The sequence below is a fragment of the Oryctolagus cuniculus genome, chromosome 8 (assembly GCF_964237555.1).
Source record: "Oryctolagus cuniculus chromosome 8, mOryCun1.1, whole genome shotgun sequence".
Classification (NCBI taxonomy): Eukaryota; Metazoa; Chordata; class Mammalia; order Lagomorpha; family Leporidae; genus Oryctolagus; species Oryctolagus cuniculus.
In genome coordinates, this window is record NC_091439.1 from 125,490,145 (window position 1) to 125,512,933 (window position 22,789).

General features: G+C 41.5%; 1 protein-coding gene across 2 annotated transcripts in view; it reads left to right on the top strand.

Annotated features, from left to right (window-relative positions):
* Positions 1 to 22,789, top strand: part of LOC138843586 (rho GTPase-activating protein 20-like) — a 107,086-nt gene that overhangs the window by 8,546 nt on the left and 75,751 nt on the right. For both annotated transcript variants that reach the window (XM_070048209.1, XM_070048210.1), the window contains exons 4-10: positions 1,653 to 1,694; positions 2,888 to 2,972; positions 9,348 to 9,425; positions 11,568 to 11,634; positions 16,844 to 17,023; positions 20,820 to 20,956; positions 22,183 to 22,344. In XM_070048209.1, the coding sequence (XP_069904310.1) occupies positions 1,653 to 1,694; positions 2,888 to 2,972; positions 9,348 to 9,425; positions 11,568 to 11,634; positions 16,844 to 17,023; positions 20,820 to 20,956; positions 22,183 to 22,344 (751 nt within the window). The remainder of the gene's footprint in view (positions 1 to 1,652; positions 1,695 to 2,887; positions 2,973 to 9,347; positions 9,426 to 11,567; positions 11,635 to 16,843; positions 17,024 to 20,819; positions 20,957 to 22,182; positions 22,345 to 22,789) is intronic.

Sequence of the window (22,789 nt, forward strand, 5' to 3'; positions counted from 1 at the left end):
CTCTCCTCCTCTCCTCACTCCCTCCAGGTCTGTCAGGTCATATTGAAGTTGATACAATGGAGATATATCCAAACTGTTAATCAACTCAGTTCTGTGATGGAACTGCTTGCAAATATTACTGAGAACAAAGCCATGCTTGTACCACTGTCTGCATGTCTTCTTTGCCATGACAAATTTTCTCCCTAGGTTCTCAGATTCTATTGCTTAATGTCTTCTTAATCTTGCAGGTGATAGGAAGCTGCCTATTTGTGGTGCCTTTGATGAGGAGTTCCACTAGACAGTTTTTTGAATGAGGGAGAAGCGTGGGCACGAGGTGGACATAGGCTATATTGGCTGTGAAGCTATGTAAACACATACAACACATTTACAACAATGCCCAGCACCGAGTACATTTGCTGTTGGCTGTTATCACTCTTATGCAAATTGGCATAAGTAACCCGTGGTGTTCAAGTCCATATGAAGGTGGAAAGCCAAGGAAATGTCCACTTTGCTGTGGAAGCATGTCCTGAGAAGGCATAGAAATGCCGCGTGGGTGAGCTCTCGCTGGTAGAAATAGGAAATGTGGCAGCCCCTGCAGAAAAACCTGTTGCTTCCGTGAGTTCAATGTAGGACGACTGAGCAGGACTGAGCAATTCCACTGTGGAATATAGGTCCAAGAAAAGTGTAAACATACATACACTCTGTTTGTTCCTAACTCTGACTTTTGGGCACAAATGTTCCTAGCAGTGTTGTTCATTAGAGCCAGAAGTTAGCAACAAATTACATGTTCATGACCTGATGAATGGATAGTTATGACATGGTGTAGGATCTGGGGGTGGTGGAGAATAGCGTGTGGCTGCTTACTAGAGATTAGGGTTTACTCTCGGGATAATGAAAATATTCATGAGCAAGGTATTACAGGTGCTGCCGGCACAGGACCCAGTCATATAAATGGTCAGTTTTATTTTCCATGTAGTCAATCACTCCCCAGCTGTTTTGAATGCTAGTAAATTATAAGCCCATGTATGTTTGCGACTGCAGATCTTTTTCACTTTGGATTTCAAATACATTAATGATGTAGCAGAAAGGATATAAAACATTAGTCACCAAACACTAGGTGCTTTGACATCCTTCAGCACATCATAGCACTAAAATAATTTTCTAGGTATTTATTTGACATCTGACAATTCTGCAGCCTCTGTGAAGTACAGTGGTATGGATTTCCCCCCTAAAGTGAGCCCAGAGCGTTCCATTCACATGCCCAGTCTCTTCAGTGTGACATAATCTGATCATAATGCTTTTTCCATTTGAATAGCACTTCAAGCTACAGGAGCACTCTGAGGTTTAATGACCTCCACTTTCGATGGTGGATACTGAGACTCCTGTCAGTTCAGTGACTCCTGTGATCACTGAGCTAGCATCCCATAGTTGCAATCCAGGGTTTCATTTCAAGTCAGCTTCTCCTTCCCTTGAAGAACTCTTTCCCATCGCTGTAATGTTGCTGTACAAGAGCAGACTCCACCCAGAGCCCTTGTGTGAGAGGGCACTACTTACGCCTGAGTCCCCGTCACCCACACTTGCCTGCTGGTGTGTTTGTCTGCAATGGTAGTCTTAATCAGATGGAATTAGTCTTTTATGTAGCTTACTATTTTCTCTGACTTCTCTGCTTGCAGTTCGAAGACATTTATGGAAAAATGGGAACGTCTGCTGGACAGGTATTTCTCTAGCATACACATTTTGAATCTTTCGTTTGTGATAGCAGGCATAAATCTCTGCAAGCAGTGCCCCTACATGATTCCCACTTAAAAATGCTCTTCCCACTTGAAAATACTCTTAGATGATCTTGCAATCCTTGGTTTCTCTACATGTGCTGTAAGTCATGTTCCCTCATTCACATGAATGTTCTGTTCACTGTTGAAGAAGTTCAAGATGTATCTTTCATCTTTCCCTCCATACAGCCTATGGATCAGAGCTAACAATATTCCCAATATGTATTAAATGTCTATAAATGTAGCTAGTACTGAGCTACTCAGTAGCTGAGTGGATCTACTCAGTGCTCTACTGAGTGAGTCTGAAAGCACCTGTTGCTTCCTACACTTGAAGCCATGAAGGCGGTCCAGATAGGAAAACGTTGAGGGGTGGATCTGCTGCCCAAACCACACATCAAGACACTCCCTGTTATTTTCCAGGCCATGCCGTCTTTCCCAGAATTATTTTCCTACTCATCTGGTTTTGTTGTTGTTCTTGTTTTGGCTTTTTAAAGATTTATTTATTTATCTGTTTGAGAGGTAGAGTTACAGAAAGAAGGAAAGGTGGAGGGTAAGCTCTTCCATCCACTGGTTCACTCCCCAAGTGGCCGCAATGGCTAGAGCTGGGCTGATCTGAAGCTAGGAGCCAGGAGCTTTTTCCTGGTCTACTGTGGAGCTACAGGGGCCCAGGCCTTGGGCCATCTTCTACTGCTTTCGCAGGCCATAGCCAGGAGCTGGATTGGAAGAGGAGCAGCCGGGCCTGGAACCGGTGCCCATATGGGCTGCCGGTGCCACAGGCGGTGATGTTACCTCGTATGCCACAGCGATGCCACTCCTCATCTTTTGACCTTGCTGAGAAGTTCTACAAATCTAAATCTAAATAATATAAAAGTTATTTATAGATGAATATAAATATTTATATCCTGTAAGTATGCTATAGATATCTGTGCACAGAAATGCATATGTATGTCTCTGTATCAGTATATGTATTAGCTACCTCAAACAAGAGTTTCGTGTGTGTGTGTGTGTGTGTGTGTATATGTGTATATATAGGTACATATCAATGATGAGAAATATATAGAACATTTTGCCACATGAATTGATTTGAAGAGAAACATTAGCTAATTCATTAATTTTTGTTTCTTAATGATTTTGATTAGGTGTATAACTGAGTCGAAAGAGAAAGATCAAAAGCAGACGACAGTTCTACAGATAGAGTCAGATACCGTTAGCAACGTTCCTTATGTAAGTGTGTTTTGGACTCAACATTTTAAATTCCAATTTCCTGACTTTGACTGAAAGAGAGGTAGAGACAATGGGGATAGAGGTTTTAGGTAGAGAAACAGATAGAGATCAAGAAGTATGGGAAGAGGAACAATATAATGGAACAGAGGAGAGGAGAGAGGAGGGGATGAGAAGAAGAGGGAGGAGAGAGTGAGATTGGAGTGACAGAGAGAGATGGGAGAGTGAGAGTATTCCGAAGGGAACATGGAGAAATATATCTTCACCTACACATGCAATTTTTTTGTGTACATAAAAAAGTAAATGTTAGGTTATATGAAGCATTGGGAATCCACGATAACTCAGTGCTTATGCTTAGAAAGACTATTTCGTGTTAAATATCCACAGAGTTTCACATTTTCATAAAGTGTTTTTCCCAAGCCAGTATTCTGGGAATTAAATATTTCTGTTCATTTGTCACTACTTTCAAACAGTGTTTTTGTTTGTTCCCAGTTTTTCAATATTTATTTCATGTTAAAATATTTTTATTTATTTGGAAGGAATTTTAAAACCCTGAAATGTGTGAAAGAGTGATAGGACTATCACATCCAAATGTGCTGATTTGATGACATCTTGTCCTATTTTTGTTCCATAATTTATTTTCTCTGTCTGTCTCTTGATGTGTGTCTGGATATGCTTCTTTCTGAAGGCAGTTACATATGCTGCATGCCTTTATCTTCGAATACCTGTGTATTCCCAAGATCAAGATATAGTTTAGATAAACACCATACAGTCCTCACCTGGAAATGGAACATTGGTATAAATACTATTGCCACCTGTTGTTCATTTCATGTTCCAATTGATTGTTTGCTCTAGTAATGCTCCCTTTGTGGAACAGAATCCACTCTCTGAGTTAGGTGTTGCATTGAGCTGGTTACGTCCCACACCAAAGTCTGTCAGGATTGAATTAAACTTGGAGGGGTGAACCTTTGGAGAGATCGGTGTGTGTCTTCCTCATTTTTGTATGTTGTAGGGAAGAATATCTTCAGTTGGATCACATTTGATTTCTAAAATCATGACACACTAGCGCAGATCTTCATAACGGTGACCATGATAACACTGATACGCTATTTGACTTTTTTCTTTACAGCAGCTTCAGATCACAAAACATGGTATTCGCAGTGGAAAAAGCCTAGTCCAGCACAGCCATTTCCCAGCAGCTAATCAGAGCCAGGCATCTTTTATGAGCTGTTTTCCATAACCAGAGGAATTGCTTGAAGAAGTTGAAGTGGAGTTCTCCTGTAGGGAGGAGCACCCTTGTCTCAAGCTGCTTTGGTTTTAGTTATGGCAAATGGTTGCTCATCCTGGAATTTTTCAAAATCAATTTCATTTATGTATGGTTTTCATAAAATAATCATACCTAATGCTATTCATTCACACTTGAAAATCTGAGTTTTCTCTAATTTTCTCTTGATTTTATCTTACGGAAACTTGCCATTTCCTGTAGTAAAGTTCTGGTGCCAACCAATTTTCTAATTTGCTTTCATCCAAAAATGTGTAGATTTCAGCTTCACTTTAAAAAAAAAAAGATTTATTTATTTTATTTATTTGAAAATCAGACTTATGCAGAGAGAGAGAGAGAGAGAGAGAGAGAGAGAGAGGTCTTACATCCGATGGTTCACCCCCCAATTGGCTGCAATGGCCAGAGCTGCACGGATCCGAAGCCAGGAGCCAGGAACTTTTTCCAGGTCTCCCACACAGGTGCAGGGGCCTAGGGACTTGGGCCATCCCACTGCTTTCCCAGGCCACAGAGGAGAGCTGGACTGGAAGCGGAGCAGCCAAGTCTTGAACCAGCACCCATATGGGATGCCAGTACTTCAGGCCAGGGCATTCACCCACTGCACCACAGCGCCAGCCCCTCAGCTTCACTCTTGAAAGGCACTTTTGCTGAACCTGGAAAGAATATCCTAGCTAATATTTCTCTCTCTACGCCTTGCAGATATTCCACTGTGTTCTGGTCACGATGCTTTCTGATAGCTTGAGTGATCCATGGTGACTGTCTTATTTGCCTATTTTTGTGTCCCTGCTTTCAGGATCTGTGCTCCTTCTCTGACTTACAGTAATATGACCACAATGTGCCAAAACATGGCTTTCTTTGAATCTATTTTGTTTGATATTTTCTGAGTTCCTTTAATTTGTAACTTTTTAAAAAAGATTTATTTATTTACTTGAAAGTCAAATTACACAGAGGGAGAAGGAGAGGCGCGGAGAGAGAGAGAGGTCTTCCATCCACTGGTTCACTCCCCAGATGGCCGCAACGCCTGGAGGCACTGCAATCCGAAGCCAGGAGCCAGGAGCTTCCTCCGGGTCTCCCACGTGGGTACAGGGGCCCAAGGACTTGGGCCATCTTCTACTGCTTTCCCAGGCCACAGCAGAGAGCTGGATGGGAAGTGGAGCAGCCAGGACTTGAACTGGCACCCATATGGGATGCCGGCATACAGGCAGCGACCTTACCCGCTATGCCACAGCACCAGCCGCTAATTTGTAACTTTTTATTTTTGTCAAATTTGGGGAAATTTCACAGTGACTGCAAACATTTTTTCCTTCCTGTAGGCAGCAAATAGATGGGTTTTGTTTGTTAATCCATTCAGCCAGTCTGTGTCTTTTAACGGGGGATTTGAAGGCATTTAGATTGAAGATGACTATTAATAAGTAACTACTTTTCCCTGCCATTTTCCCAAAAATATTCCTGTTTTTTACGTTGAATTTCCTTTGAACTTTTACTGAGGGATTTTCTTCCTTTACCTTCTTTTGTAGTGATGACCATGTTTCTGTGTGCAACAAATCCTTAAGCATCTTTTGTGGGGCTGGACGGGTGGTGATAAATTCTTTGAATTTCTGTTTGTTATGGAAGGTCTTTATTTCACCTTCGTTCATAAATGAGATCTTTGCAGGTATGATATTGTTGGATGACATTTTTTTTCTTTTAAGCCTTGGAGTATATCTGGCCATTCTCTCCTAGCTTGTAGGGTTTCTGATGAGATGTCTGCTGTGAGTCTAACTGGAGATCCTCTAAAAGTACCATGCCATTTCTCACATGCACATTTTAGAATCTTCTCCTTCTGTTTTACTGTGGTGAGTTTGATTACAATGTGGCATGATGAGGATATTTTCTGGTTATGTCTATTAGGAGTTTCATGTGCTTCCTTACTTGGATGTCCCTTTCTTTCTCCAAATTAGGAAAGTTTTCCGTTACTATTTCATTCAAAAGGCCTTCTAATCTTTTCTCTCTTTCCATGCCTTCAGGAACTTCTAGAACCTGTATGTTGGGTCACTTTATAGTATCTTGTAGATTTCCAACAGTGTTTTTTAGGTTTCTAATTTCCTCTTCTTGTGTTTGGTTTGACTGTATTCTTTCCTGTGCTTTGTCTCCTAAGTCTTATATTCTTTCTTCTTTTTTTTTTTTTTCTACAGGCAGAGTGGGCAGTGAGACAGACAGAGAGAAAGGTCTTCCTTTGCCATTGGTTCACCCTCCAATGGCCGTTGCGGCCGGCACGCTGCAGCCAGCGCACCGCGCCGATCCGAAGGCTGGAGCCAGGTGCTTCTCCTGGTCTCCCTTGGGGTGCAGGGCCCAAGAACTTGGGCCATCCTCTACTGCACTCCCAGGCCACAGCAGAGAGCTGGCCTGGAAGAGGGGCAACCGGGACAGAATCCGGTGCCCCGACCAGGACTAGAACCTGGTGTGCTGGCGCCGCTAGGTGGAGGATTATCCTATTGAGCCGTGGTGCCGGCCCATATTCTTTCTTCTTCACTGATTATGTTGTTAAGGCTCCCCACTGCATTTTTAATTCATTTTATTATATTCTTCATTTCATTTTGATTTCCCTTTAAGGTCTCAATTTCATGGAGGAAATTTTATTTCATGTCCTGTACAGATTTCAGTAGTTTGTGCATTTGTGTCCGATAACTTCTGTGTAATCTTACGATCAATTTTTAAACTTCCATTTCCTACATTTCTTCTGCCTCAATGTATTCACAATCTACTGTTGAAGGGTTTTACTCTTTTCAGGGTGTCATGTCGTGTTCCTTATTCTTGTTTCTTGAATTGGTGGGTTTGTTGTTTGGCATGTGTGGAGATACTTGTTGGTTTCTTCCTTTTCTTCTTCTTCTTCTTCTTCTTCTTTTTTTTTTTTTTTTTGGTCTAGTGGATTTTATCTGTGTACTGTGGCTCTGTAGAATGTCTACTTTAAGTGAATATCTAGCTTGTAGTGGGTGTGATCAGGGAGCTCTGTTCAGTTCTCCAGGGTTAAGGGCATGTCTGAGGTGATACACCCAGGTTTGGCACAGTAAATCTCTCTCTCTGTTTTTTATCAGAAGGGAAATTTTTTCTGCTCAGCTGAGCTCCTCTCCTTAATGGAGACCAGTGCCTTAGCGCTAGCCCCAGTGGCTATAATATTCATCCACTCTGTCGCAGGGAGCACACAAAGGATCTGTGCAGTCCTCAGTGTAAGTTTAGATTCTCCAGCGATGTCTCTCACCAGGTAACCAGGAAGCCCTGAGTCTCCCAGTGTGAGTGCCCAAAGTCCCAGCCTCACCGTGGATCCTGCCTCACACCCTCAGTTTTTTTCACAGTCCCAGTAGAGAAGCCTCACAAAGTCACAGGCTCCTATCCCCCTGTTAGTTCTTCCCACTAGTCAGGGGTCTCCACTCAACTAGTTGCTGGGCATGGACACGAGCTGGCACAGCTGTTACATATGTCCAAAATGGCACCTGCTCTATTGGCTTGTTACAGAATGGCATTGTAAAGTGATTGGGGAAAGAGAAATTGTGTCCATACTTTTTTTTCTCTTCTAGTTTGGAAAGTACACTTTCCTCGTTGGGGCTGCAAGCCAAGTTTTCTCTAGGCTCTCTTTGCAGCTTAATCACCAGTGCCTTGGACTACTGCTAGTACTGTCTGGTCTCACCTCACTTTCCAATGCCAGTGCGTAGGCTCTTGGCTGCTGGGCAGGCTCTCGGCTATTGGAGTCCCAAGTTGTGGGCATCCGTGCCATCCACAGGAGGTCCACCATGTCCCTCTAATTTTGGTAGAGTTTCCTCTGGCATTTTCTCCCCAACTCTTCCCTGAGACTACACTCTTTCCACTTTTTAAAAACTATCTTCTCCTGGACTAGGGCAGTAAGCTCTAATTTTTTCAATCATACCTTTCTTCCTTTTTCAGACTGACTGTTTCCAATTGATGTATTTTCAAATTCATTGTCTTCAATTTGCCATCTCACTTGTGCTTTTTAGTCCACCCACTGCATTGTTCTTTCAGATATTTTTCACAGCTAAAGTTCCCATTTTGAAATATCTTCTGTTTTTGTGCTGGGACAGCCTCTACTTTTTTTAATTTTTTTTTTCATTTTCAGCACATTTGTTTTAATGTCTTGGAGCACATAGCTGCTTTTGTTGCATAATTTTCATATGAAACTCTTAGAGATCTGGTCACATTTCCCTGGCCGTTATATATGGAGTAACATCTCATATGGAAAAGAAATGAAACTCATTTCCATATTTTCTAATTATTGAATAGTTTAAGTTACATGCTTATAAGCAGCTCCATCTATGTGTTCATAGAGAGAACAGGACCAGAAAAGAAGGCCCATACCCTTGTACTGCTTATTTTGAATTTAATGATTTCCATATACCATGAAAATCCATTATGTTACAAACCAGATAAATTGGAAAAAGATGAGTAATCCTTCAAAAGAGTTTTTTTCCTTAAAAAATTCTGTGAAAGTGTTCATGTACAGTTTTAAAATTCTATGGGTATCTCAAAAAAGAACTCAGATGTCTAGAATTTTCAGCCTTGAATTCTGGGTTCATGGTCTCAATACATTTTGACAATGAAAATCTAAAAAGGGTGATCTGACTAGGAGAAGGTATTCCCTACATAGTGGTTTATGGAGCAAGAATGCCTGTGAGAGCCAGTTCTTACTCTCATTTGACGAGGACTGAATATATGGTATGCAAAGAAATCAATCTAAACATAAAAACACAACTCATCAAGAGAAGGAGAGAGACTGACTCCTTGTTGAACTATTCCCTGCATGATGGAAATAGTCTTTGGGTGTTGGGCTCTTTCTGAATTGAGGTTCTTTCTGTTTGGGCCTAAGCAGTTATATTTTTAGTATCATAACTCCTCTATTAGAAACATGTTAATTAATTGAAATTCTTTCTTCTGGCTTTGTGTTACGTAAAGTAATAAAAATCAGTTATCATTAAGGTTTGGTGCTTCATATGTATTTTGCTTTGTCATTACTCAAACTTTACCCTGAAACCAAGAGTTTCATAATTATGTAACCATATACTTTAACATTCTCCTGTATCAGCAGTTTTTTCTTCTTTTCCCTTTTACAGTCTGGAATTATAACAGTTACCAATTTAGACACAGTGAGTGACGTTATCCATATGGCACTACCAGTGCTAGGATTAAGTGTAAGTAATCTGAAAGATACTTTGAGTTAAATAACAACTTTGGTTTTTGAGATGAATGTATTTTCCCTTTGATCCAGATACATGCACACATGCTTACAGTGTATATTTGTAAAATACAGTTCCGGGCAAAGAGACCAATTGTAGGCAGCAATATATTTTGTCCCCAGAACCATGTGCACATGTGGGAATGGAAAACGTCGGAGATGTATTTGTCTATGTATGGGTATTGCTCTTCTGTTCCGATTTTAAATTTCATGTGAACTGAAAGCCATAATTTAATGAAATTGGAGTATAATTTCAGATTGCTATTGTCATGTATTTTATTTTTTTTGTGTGTATATATATAAATGTATATATATATACACACAAAAATATCTTACATGCTTCCTAATAACCTTGTCTGTTGGATTGCTATTTCTGTATATTCTGGTTTCTCCAATCCCACACCTATCATCTCAGTGTACACAAACCTAATAGACATGTCTAGTTGAATTTTTTTTTTAATTTTTGAGGGTCGGAGAGGACAGAGATAGCAAGAGGGATGAAGACAGACACAGAGAGAGGAAGACACAGAAATACATAGAGAGGGTGCTCGCCTCTGTTGGTTCAATCTCTGGATGCCCACAGCACCTAAGGGTGGTCTGAAGCTAAGGTCTGGATGCAGGAGTACGATTCAGGTACCCCACGTGGGTGGCAGGAACCCAGTTACTTGAGAATTCATAGCTGCTTCCCAGAATGCACATTAGCAGGGAGCTGGAATCAGGACCTAGAACTTGGATTGGAACCCAGCTATTGTGGCGTGAGTCTCAGGCATCTTCAAACCACCATGCTAAAATCTCACTCCTTGTAAATTTGGACATGAAGAACACCTGCATAAAAGCTGTATGCCTTAGATGCTGATTCAGGGAATGATATATCTGGTGCCTCTAATAAATTATTAAAGAGCAAGATAAGAGTTGAATGAAAGCTTGCTCTTCGGGGAATGTGTGTGCACACCACATACATGTCTTTTTTAAAAACTTGTTTTATTTGAGAGACATAGACAGACAGAAGAGTTTATGTCTATGGTTTCACTCGACAAGTGCCTACAGCAGCAGTAGAGCTGATGCCTGGAGCTGAGAACTTAATCCAGGTCTCTTGTGTAGATGATAGAAAGCCAGCTAAATCCAGTAAAACACAGCATTCTTCAAAGAGACTGGAGATAGCTGAGAGTGGAATGATCAGGATTAGACTTACCTTTACTAGTGAAGTGGCATAAATATGATTCTTTATTCCTTAGGTCACTTGGGATAATAGCATTGTGATCCTTGTCAAAAGTCATATGGCATGAATCTGGGGTGTAGTCTTGGAGGCTCAGAAAGGGACCGAAGTTATTTCGGTCAGTCCTGTTAACTCGAATAGCATTGGCACTGGTCCCAATTATTTTCTTGTTTGGAAATGTAGAAATGCTAAAGAAATACATCCTTGATCTGGCTAAAAAGCCCATGAGAGTTTCTCAGGCATGGAAAGCCAAGACACTGTGGCAAAAAAAATGACCTAAATGGAAGATCTCTGTGAGTGAGATCCCAGTGGAAAGAACAGGCCATCAAAGAAGGAGGCACCTTTCTCTGAAGGGAGGAGAGAACTTTCACTTTGACTCTGGCCTTGTCTAATAAGGCCGGAGTTTGTGAACCCAAGAGGTTTCCATAGCCTTGGCAGCTCATGACAAGAGCCTCGGGTGATTACTGACGTCATAAATAAGAGTGTCAACTGTTAAATCAATAATAGGAGTCACTGTGCACTTGCTGCCCATGTAGGATCTGTGTTTTTAATGTGTTGTACTATGTGAATGAATGGTAAGACTTATCTTCAAACAGTACTTTATGCTTTGTATGTCTGTGTGGGTACAAAGTGTTGAAATCTTTACTTAGTATATACTAAGTTGATCTTCTGTATATAAAGAGAATTAAAAATGAATCTTACTGAAGAGTTGGTTGGGAGAGGGAGTAGGAGATGGGATGGTTTGCGAGTGGGAGGGTGGTTATGGGGGGAAAATGCTTTCAAAATTTATACTTATTAAAGTTTTCTAAAAAACAAAAGAAATACATCCTTGAAGTATGCCCTGACAAAGACTTGTGATACTTAGTTCTTTTTGTCTCTAAGGGCTCAGAAATGGACTACCAATTGTGGGTCTATTCAAACCAGAGAAAGACCTCTTACCCGCTCATCGGTAAGTGTCCAGCAAAATAAAAAATGAAATGTATTGCTTCAAAATGGTAACTATTAATTTCCAGACTATGCATTGTTTGTTCTTAAGCTTAAATATCTTTACAAGGGAGAAAACAACCTCATGTAGTCAGTACTCATTTATAAAAGGAATTGCCAAGTGTATACTCTACCCTGGGTGCCTGACAACATATCTTCATACAGCAATTTAAGTTGTAGTTGAAAAAGAAACTGAAGTTTTATTCTCTGCTTTTCCATGTGGATAGCACAACTGTCTTGGAATAGTCCTTTTTTTTTTCTTTTTTTGTAATGAAATGAAAATGGGGTCGAATTTCATCTCTCCAAACATTTGATTGATGCCCATATACTGGTTTGTATTCCCCTTTCCATTTCTAGTCTCATAGGTAATCTCTATTTTTAAGTCTTGCAAAATCTGTCAGGTCTATGTCCAAGTATACCACTCTCCCTCCTCCTTCCTTTCTTATTCTTTCTTTTAAGTTTTATAATAACATACTTTCAGTTTACTTTAAAATCATATGCTTAACCCTCCACTAAGTAAAAAATTTACCAGTAGTAAGAAAGAACAACAACACTGTTCTAAATAGTAGAGGAACAGGTTATTATTTACAGACAAGGGCTTTAAACAATAATCACATCTCAAAATGTGAATTTTACTCATATACATTAAATTTTTGTACTCTATTTGGTACCACAGATCAAGGAAAGCATATGATATTTGTCTTTTTGGGACTGGCTTATTTAAATATAATGGTTTTCCGATGCATCCATTTTCTTGCAAAAGACAGAATGTTGTTCTTTTTTGTGGTTGAATAGTATGTATATAGCACATTTTCTTTATCCAGTCATTGGTTGATGGACAGTTGGGTTGATTTTATATCCTAGCTATTGTGCAATTGAGCGACAATAAACATGGGGGTACAGATAACTCTTTCGTGCACTGATTTCCTTTCCCTTGGTAAATTCCCAGGTGTGGGATGGCTGGGTCACATGATAGGTCTATTTTCCTGTTTTTGAGGAATCTTCATACTGTGTTCCATAATGGCTGTATTAATCTACATTTCCACAGATGTGTATTAGGGTACCTTTTTCCTACGTCCTCACCAACATTTATTGTTTGTTGATTTCTGCATGAAAGCCAATTTAATTAAGGTAAGGTGAAACCTCATGGTGGTTTTGTTTGCATGTCTCTGGTAGCTAGTGATCCTGAGGATTTTTCTTGTGTCTCTTGGCCACGTGAATGTCCTCTTTTGAAAAATGCCTGTTCAAGTCCTTTGAGCATTTTGTAGCTGGGTTGCTTGTTTTGTTGTTGTTGAGTTTCTTGAGCTCTTTATAGATTCTGGATCTTGATCCTTTATCTGTTGTATAGTTTGCCAGTGTTTTATTCCATTCTGTCGGTTGCTTCTTCACTTTGTTGAGTGTTTCCTTTGTAGAAGCTTCTTACTTTGATGTAATCCCATTTGTGTATTTTTGCTTTGATCTCCTTGCTTCCAGGGTCTTTTTCAAGAGGTGTTTGCCTATGCCAGTGTCTTGCAGAGGTTCTCCAATGTTCTCTAGCAGTTTGATGGTATCATGTCATAGATTGAGATTCTTGATCCATTTTGAGTGGACTTTTGTATAGGGTATATAGGTATATAGGTAGGGTTCTTACCTCATACTTCTGCACATGTATATACAACTTTCCAGCACCATTTGTTGAAGATACTGACCATTCTGTAGGTATTGATTTTAGCTCATTTGTCCAAAGATTAGTTGGTTGTACATGTTGGATTGGTTTATGAAGATTCTATTCTGTTTCATTGATCTATGTATTTATTTTAGTGTCAGATCCAAGCTGTTTTGATTATAGTAGTATGCTTTTTTAAAAAAAGATTTATTTATTTATTTACTTATTTGAAAGTCAGAGTTTCACAGAGAGAGGAGGGGCAGAGAAAGAGAGAGATCTTCCATCCGATGGTTCACTCCCCAGTTGGCCACAACGGCCGGCGCTGTGCTGATCCAAAGCCAGGAGCCAGTAGCTTCTTCCAGGTCTCCTACGTGGGTGCAGGAGCCCAAGGACTTGGGCCATCTTCTGCTGCTTCTCCAGGCCATAGCAGAGAGCTGGATTGGAAGTGCAGCAGCGGGGTCTTGAACCGGCATCCATATGGGATTCCGGCACTTTAGGCCAGGGTGTTAACCCACTGCACCACAGTGCTGGCCCCTGTAGTATGCTTTTAAATCTAGTATTGTAATGCTCCCAGTTTTGCTTTTGTTGTTTAGTATTGTTTGAGCTTGTTGGGCTCTCTTGTTTTTCTGTATGAATTTTAGCATCATAGTCTCTAGATCTGAGGAGAATGCCTTTGGTATTTTCATTGGATCACATTGAATCTGTAAATTTCTTTCTGTCATATGGACATTATGATGATAAGTCTTCTGATCCATGAACATGGAAGATTTTTCCATTTTTGTCTGTTTTCTATTTCTTTAATGCTCAATAATTTTCATTGTAGAGATCTTTCACCTTCTTGGTTCAGTTTATTTCAAGGTGTTGACATTTTTGTAGCTATTGTGAATGGGACTGATCTTACCAGTTCTTTGTCAGGCTTGGCATTGTCTGGGTACACAAAGTCTATTACTTTTTTGCATTGATTTTATATCCTGCAACTTTACCAAGCTCTCTTATGAGTTCCAGTAGTCTTTTAGTGGAGTTTCTGGTTCCCCTGTGTTTATGAATGTGTGTGTGTGTGTGTGTGTGTGTGTGTATACATGCATGCATGTCATCTGCAAACACATATATATTTATTGTGAAATTATGTCAAGAAGTTATTTGAGCATGATTAAAAATTAAGATAATCACATTCAAACTCCTAAAAGGTTTTTTGATTAACAAACATGTACAGTTCAGCCATTCTTTTTGTTGAATTTTCTAGCACTTGATCTTGAGGTTGTTGATAAAAACATTATACTTCTCCTAAAATAGTTGTTGAATTAACCTATATAAAGAAGAAACCATTCATGAATCATCATGTGTTTCAGTGTCTCTCATAGAAACAAGCCCTGGAAAGGAAGGGAGGCATACTATTTGTCATAGACTTTGTAATATAATGCTGGTGATTTCTATGAAAATCAAACAGTATTACTTACCTGGGCAATCTTCCTATTCTTCTTTCAACAGTCATGTAAAGGAACTAATGTGTAATTTATAATGTTTTCAAGTCACTTACAAAATTTGAAAATAAAGTTTCTGTTCTTTCTGAATGTACTTTGTCAGTCTCAAAATTCAGGAATTGCTAAATACATCTGAGGACAAAAGCCAACCACCGATTTTATGATGTTTCTCCTTAATTTTGACATCTTTGTAACAAGATAGCAATAGAGGCCGGCGCCATGGCTCACTAGGCTAATCCTCCGCCTTGCGGTGCCGGCACAGCGGGTTCTAGTCCCGGTCAGGGCGCCGGATTCTGTCCCGGTTGCCCCTCTTCCAGGCCAGCTCTCTGCTGTGGCCAGGGAGTGCAGTGGAGGATGGCCCAAGTTCTTGGGCCCCGCACCCCATGGGAGACCAGGATAAGTACCTGGCTCCTGCCATCGGATCAGTGCGGTGCGCCAGCCGCAGCGCGCTGGCCACGGCGGCCATTGGAGGGTGAACCAATGGCAAAAAGGAAGACCTTCCTCTCTGTCTCTCTCTCTCACTGTCCACTCCGTCTGTCAAAAAATAAAAAAAAATTAAAATAAAGATAGCAGTAGAGTTAGTGTGCAAATCAAATACTGTAAATGAATTTATTGAGTAGATGGCATTTGTTTATGTAAAATGTTTTTTCTGGAGGATGATTTGGACCCGAACAATGGCATGCACTGTGACTGGCTCCAAGAAATCCTAAGAGTGTATCTGTCGTTGGTGACTCCTAGCGGTCATTATGGATGTGTGTTTAATATGCTCTCAGTTCCTGATCATCTTTTTCTGTCCTGGTTATGCCGATGGTTTGGTTTTGTTAATATTGCAGTTGTAGAAGCTTCTTTTACCATGAAAGAGACAAGTTGCTATAATTCTTGCTCTGAACAGGGTATTAATGTCCCATGAAATGGAAAATTTAACTAATATGTCAGAAATTGAATAAAGGGAGCTTTCACTTTGTTGTTGAAAAGAAAATCCCTTTGACAGCACAGAATCGTGAAAACATGTTCGAAGTTTAGTTTTTGAGAGGCAAAAATAGACACAGAATGTTAAATTGCTAGTTCTATCCTTAAAGGTCCACGAAGATTGGAGGTGTCCTAGGGCAAGGGCCAGGAGCCAGAAGGCAGGTCATCAGTCCAGTCTTGCACGTGAGTGGCAGGAACATCAGTGTTCAAGACAACAGCTCTGCATCTTAGGGTCTGATCTGCATTTGCAGAGAGCTTCAGTCAGGATCCATGATCAAGGACCAAACCAGGTGGTCCAATGTGGGACAGAGGTGTCTTCATGGACATCCCAATTGCTAATACCCACCAGTAGCAGAGGATCTTGAGAATTTCTTGGGTTGCCAGCAATTTAAAAATGAGAGAGGAAAGCAATGACATTACATGTACTCCGTGAACATCAGTTGGTAGGATGGCTCTGGGTCTCTAACACTCTGCAGCACTCCCTCAGCTAGTGAGCTGTGAGGGGCTCCCGAGAGGGCCAAAGTAGGAGGGAAGTGTAACAGCAGACCATGGCCCCAGTGCTCTTGAGAATCACAGGCTATAAAACTGACAGAGAAATGAAGTCTCTTTTCATGATCTAACATCGTGGGAGAGAGATTCTAGGTTACAGCAACTCATGACATATATGGCCCAATCATTTAAAAAATGCAGACCACTGATGTTTACTCATGTTTACTCATATGAGGACGTTAAAAATCTAGTTGGAGTCAAGGCAGATTTTAGCAGGCCTTCTACTTTACAACGGAAATAACAAGTCATCAGTGTGCAGTGCACTGAGGGATCTTGGTCTTCTAAGCTAGGCAATGGGCTACTACTTCTGTTTGCGTTGGAAAGGTCCTCTGCCTGGGTGCCTGCTTTATGCAGTGCCTCCCCAGAGAGAGCACACCTGATGCTCACTCCCAAGACACAGCTCTCTTCCTTGCAGAAGCCCCAGGAGAACTTGAGCTGTCCCCGGTGCTGTACCCACACTGACAACAAGGCATGTTTGATCATACCTGTCACCATCAGCCTGATGTGTATTGAGATTTTTCTCTGCCTAGGGCATGAGTGTCCATATGCTATCCAAGCAAGCTACCATCGAGCTGCCTTTCATAATCAGGAACCGGGGAAGTCCACCTCCGCCCTGAGCATGGAGGATCCCGTTCTGGAGATCTTGTCTGATGGAGGGATCCAGTTCGTGTTGAAGCCCAGGCACACGGCTAAAAGGCAGCGCCGGTGTGGTAAGTCTAATTTCCAGCAGGGTTCTGCTCTCTGCTCATCCATGCATTCCTGAGAAAAAAATTCATGACAGAGAGCTGTTCTCCATGAGGGAGGAGGTGTGCATAAGTACAGGGACCCAGTACTCACCAAGAACCAGGCTTAGAGAAACTGTTCAAAGTCAGAACCCATCTCACTTCCAGGAGGATTGTGGTGGTTCTTCTACATTAGAACTTTTGTCTCCTCTGGATACCCTGAGCATTTGCTCCATAAAATAATGCATGCACAAACTTATGTGTCTGTAGAGAGAAGTTTCTTGTGGCCTGGCATCATGGTACAGTGGGTTAAGCTGCATCCTGCAATCCACATCAGAGCATTGGCTTGAGTCCTGGCTCTCCCAGTTCGGATGAAGCTCGCTGGCTTTATCAGAATGTGCCTGGGAAGGAAGCAGAAAATGACCCAAATACCTGGGTCCTTTGTCTCGCATGTGGGAGACCCAGGTGGAGTTCTAATCTCCAGCCCTGTCCCTGGTTGTTGTGGCCATTTGAGAAAAAAACAGTGATGAAAGATGTCTTTCTCTGTGTGTTATTCTGTATTACAAATAAATCTTTACAATGAAGAGCATCATGTGTGAAGGCCTGGAAATGAAGACTAAGCATTCCAGAGGGTAACCCTGAACCTGGAGTGAGAGCAGGAAGTAATCAATGTACTGCATGCCTTAGACTTACCTTATATGGAAGATCTCCAGGATGGTGAGAAACTGTGGCATTGAATTTGGATCTCTTCTGGCTTGGGCTGAAGTGGCTAGGGGGTTGCTTCCTGAATTGATCTCTTCATTATGCCCACGGCATGCTGACTTCCTCCAGGCTTCAGATGCATATCTAGACCAGACATGGACTGAACAGTTACGATCAGGGATGTTTCAGCTTTTTGCTTTCCAGTCTCTCCCTACTTGTCAATATTCTTTTGAGAGACCTTTCTCTGAAGAACAGTTTTTAGTAAGGTGGGAAATATTGTGGCAAGAATATAATGATTTCCACTGTGAATGGTGTTCGTACTTTTCTTGTGAGGATATTCTGTGATTTATATAGCTTATAAATGTGTTTTTGGTTGTAATTTTGAGCATATAGCAATATTCTATAAATGTTGCTCCTATGCAAGATTGTGAATCTGAACTTTGTAAACATCCACAACCCCCATTTGGGCAAGAGAATGCCACCACCAGAAGTATCGCCAGGAGTGTCAGAAAGGCTCAGTGTTTTTGAAGTGAGCTTGTTGAATTATGCAACGTGTCTCATGGAAAATGGCTGCTGTTTCCATTGGTCACAGAAGCAGCATGCGCTCTCAGTAAATAATGTACCTTATGAAAGCCTCAGCTAAGCACCGAAAGTATTTTTGTTTGAGAAAGATTGTAATGGCACTCATCTCTCTCTGTTCCCATATGTTCTGGATGTATAGATTCATATCAAGGTATGGAGCATGATGCTTCATTGCTTAGCTGTGTGACAACTAAGTAGTGGATTATGTCCCAATAGATTTTTAAATAATGAAATCAGGTGAGTCCTAGGTGTACCAGGTTGCGCACGAGTTAAACCATGTATTCTTGCCTGTTTTAAACAAAGAGTTGGATATGGTAGTATGTATGAGCAGCCTCCTGCATTTGAGATGGCATTTGCTTTTTTCTTGTCTCCTTTTAAAAGGTGGAATTTTGAATGCTTGGTGTTGGATTACTTTGTGACTGCATGCTATCTGGAGAGTACTAACTAACCAGAAAGAGAATGGAGATAAAGTTTACTTTAGGGTGAGGAAACTGATGTGTGGGATCCCTTACACCATTTGATTGTAAATGATTACAGAAGAAAGTAATTCTCTTCACGGTTGTGATGAGTTGTGTGCCATGCTGAGTAATACATTATATTAGTGCAATGAGGTGTAGATAGCATCATTCTTAAACAAGTTGAGTCAAAGGAAAGTCCAAAGAATTGAGTAACTGGACTGGCTGATGAAGTGGCACATCTTGGAGCCTATCCTGGCTTCCTCAGTGATATAGCACCATGAGGATTGCCCTCCCTTGTTTGTCTGATGGTGATGCATTCAGGGGCCCAGAAATGCCAAGAAGATGGCTGATGAATGATATTTGGGGAGGGGGCCGGTGCTGTGGCACAGCGGGTTAAAGCCCTGGCCTGAAGCGCAGCTGTCCCATATGGGCACCAGTTCTTGTCCCGGCTGCTCCTCTTCTGATCCAGCTCTGTGCTATGGCCTGGGAAAGCAGAAGAAGATGACCCAAGTCCTTGGGCCCCTGCACCCATGTGGGAGACCCAGAAAAAGCTCCTGGCTCCTGGCTTCGGGTCAGCATAGCTCTAGCCGTTGTGGCCATCTGGGGAGTGAACCAGTGGATGGAAGTCCTTTCTCTGTCTCTACCTCTCTCTGTAATTCTGTCAAAATTAATCTTAAAAAAAACAAAAAAACAAAAAAACAAAAACAGATTGTTTTTGGCAACTTCACCCATCTGTCTATCACACTGCACCTTGACTCCTCTGGTGCCTTTTATGATATTCAGCATAAATCGGTCATTTAAGAAGAAAAGTTTAGGTGCCTTCTTAAGAAAACGTGCACAGCTGAGCAGTAGATACTCCAAACTCATGTTTTCCTTGGTGATCCTCTTTTCTGTGGAAAATTCCTCTTCAGCGTTCAGCTGGCAGAGCTTGATGGGTAGCTAAAATATAGGCTGTATAGCTTGGCAGGGTGGCACAAGGAACAAGGCCCCACGGGATCCTGCCACTCATTTGGGAACCAAGTGAAGAAGGTGAAATCAAATCACCTGGGGAACAGGTTAAGCTTTGTAACCCTGAAGAGTGAGGGAGGTAGAGGCTGGTTGAGTGATATCAGGGAGCTTGTGTCATGAAGTGCAGATCTCTTTGATGGGAGTGAGTTGCTGGTGGTTGGGCATTCAGACTACCAAACAGGAAATCTCATAGGGAAAGGTGACTTAGCATGAAGTAGATTATGAGACTCCACTTAGTTTGAATGTCAACTGTATTTTTTTGCTTTTCAAATGAGTTCTGACACCTGACTCCACTGGGTAAACTTAAGAGGATGTGTATAACTCAATGTGAGGTGTCTCATTATGCAAAAAAATAAAAAGCAAAAACTGTAGGTAGCACTGCCAGAATTGAACCTGAGCAGCTTCCTCAAGTCTTTATATTTCATTTCTGGTTGATGAATTGATTGTTTGATTTGAGAGACCATCACACACATGCACAAGAGAAGGAGAGAGAGAGAGAGAAAAGAAGAGAAGAGTTGAGTTGAGTTTCCTATCCTCTGATTCACTCCCTAAATGTCAGCCGTGGCCATGGGCCAGGGACAGAACTGGAATCTGGTATTTACATCATGTCTCCTTTGTGACAGGCAGGACTAGAGCTGGAATTTGGGAACTTATTCCATGTTGTGCTTGTGAGAGGTAGGAACCCAAATTTGTTAGCCATGCATACTGCCTCAGAGGGCCTGCATTTGCAAGAAGCTGGAATTGGGAGCCAAAGATGGACATCAGGTCCAGATGCTCTGATATGAGCCTAGGGCATCTTAACAATTAGGCTAAACACCTGATTCTAACTGCCAGCTTATAGGAAATTGGGAAGAAAAGTTCATGAACGTCACGTGGATGGTACTAGCCAATTTCAGATCGTAAGCTCTTGTACACCACAAATGGATCAGTTTCTGTCTTTTCTAAGGCTGGAAACAGTCACCTGTCAAATGGAAAGGGTGGAAACAGAATCTGTCAATGATCCTCTACAGCTAATGGTCTCACTTTCTCCTCAGGCTTTCCCACAAACTGTCTGTCTTGCTGGGGCATTACCAGAAGCCATAATGACCTGCCCCAGGACTCCCCTCCTGCTATTTCGGTGCCAACACTCCTGAGAGTGTCTGGTGTTGAGGACCTGACCCTCACACTCTGGGTAGGTATCATTTTGATCTTCTGAAGCCCTCCTCAGGAGTGAGCGTTCTGAGGGCTTGGTGTCATCATCCAAAAGTGTTTCAAATGAGGCCATCATTTGTCAGTCCCTGGCTTTGGCTGACATGCCTTCTTAATGTGACCTCAAAGAAGAACAGTCAGCTCAGTTATCGTGGTCTTACTTCAAAGGCAACAGGAGAAAGAACCGTTCCGTTTATTCTGCTGGTTTCAGCGATGTTACCCAGTCACCTGCTCACACACAGCAAAAGGAATGTTTCTGAATCTCTTGGAGTCGACATCCCCCCATGTTCCCCTTTTAGCCTCTTCCTTGAAGTGTTCCTTCATTTCCTTTTTGTCTAGATGACTCAAACTTAGAACTCAACGTCCCTCACTGTGGGTGTGGTTTGTATTTCAGATGATTAGATGGATCACCTGCCATTTATGTATCCTTCTATCATAAGAGAATGTGTCAGAGGAAAGCCACAGAACGTGGCCTATGTTATTTCCCAGGAGGGCATTTAAGAGTTGGCACATTGATTGTCCAGCACATCTACATACACTATGCTAGATGTAGGGCATTTTTTGCGAGGTGGGGAGGAATGTATCAAGTTAGTTCCATGCTAGATGGTGCCCCAGCCCTTGCAGCATTCACAAGTTGAAGGAGTTGCTAGGATCCTCATCACTGTGACATCATTCATGGATAAAAGGAAAGCATGAGTAAGGTGATGTCCTATGCCCAAGGTCTCATGAAAAGTAAGGGACCTAATAGATGACAGATTCCTGGAGATACCTGACTGTGACACTCCTGTTCCCCTCTTGGCATGAAGATGAGGCAGAAGGACATGAAAGTCAACAAGTTTGGCAACAAGTGTGGCAACGAGATTTTCCTAGTTGGGAAAGGCCATCAGTACTAGGAAATAATGAGAACAGCATGGTAAAACAGGAGAGAGTGATTCACTAAAAGCTTGAAGCAGAGAAGTTTGGTGTACAAGTTTCATTCCTTGAAAAGGAAACTAGGTTAAAGCCAGCATTCAAAACAATTTAGTGGGTGGACACAGATCAGATGGATGGGTTGAACATATATTTAGAGACACTGAACAAAATTTTCTTCCCTCACTTCAGCTGCTGCTGTGTCAGTTCCCATACTCTTCTCTACAGGGGGCTAGCTTTTGTTCTGGGCTTGTGGATATGAAATGTCCTTTAATTAGTTTTCCTTTTTCTTTTCCACAGGAAGTGATTCGTATTATCAAGCAGAAAGGGCCAAAGACAGAGAATATTTTTCAAAAAGTTGGTGACATAAAGTCATTTATAGCCCTAAAGGAAAGATTTAACACAGGAGATAGAGGCGACTGGGGCAATGAATCGCCACTTGTGTTAGCAACACTGTTAAAGGTAGGGGGATTCTGGCATCATCTATGCACAATATGGAAGCTGTGTGATGGGTTTCATTCCTCGTGACATCTCAAGAAGAGCAGTAGGCCTAATCAGTTAAGCGTCTGAGAAACTGAAAAACACATCAGAAACTCCAGGTTGTAGGCAGCTACTCCCTTCATTGGACAGACTCTGCTTGTTAGATAGCTTTCCCAGTCTTCAGACTCCATGCTTGCTGTCCTCATCTGAATGCTCCATGTAGAATTATGCTAGCATAGTTATAATTGCCCAAGCATCTTCCAAATAAACCCTGGTTATTCATATAGAATTTTGGCCAGTACAAATCTCCTGCATTTGCCAGATTTGACAGTGTCTTCCTAATGACATCAGAGTTTCCCAAAGAAACTTTATTTGAAATTTTGAAAACCATTCTAGGTATTTTCCACAATAAGCAAACATTGCTCTT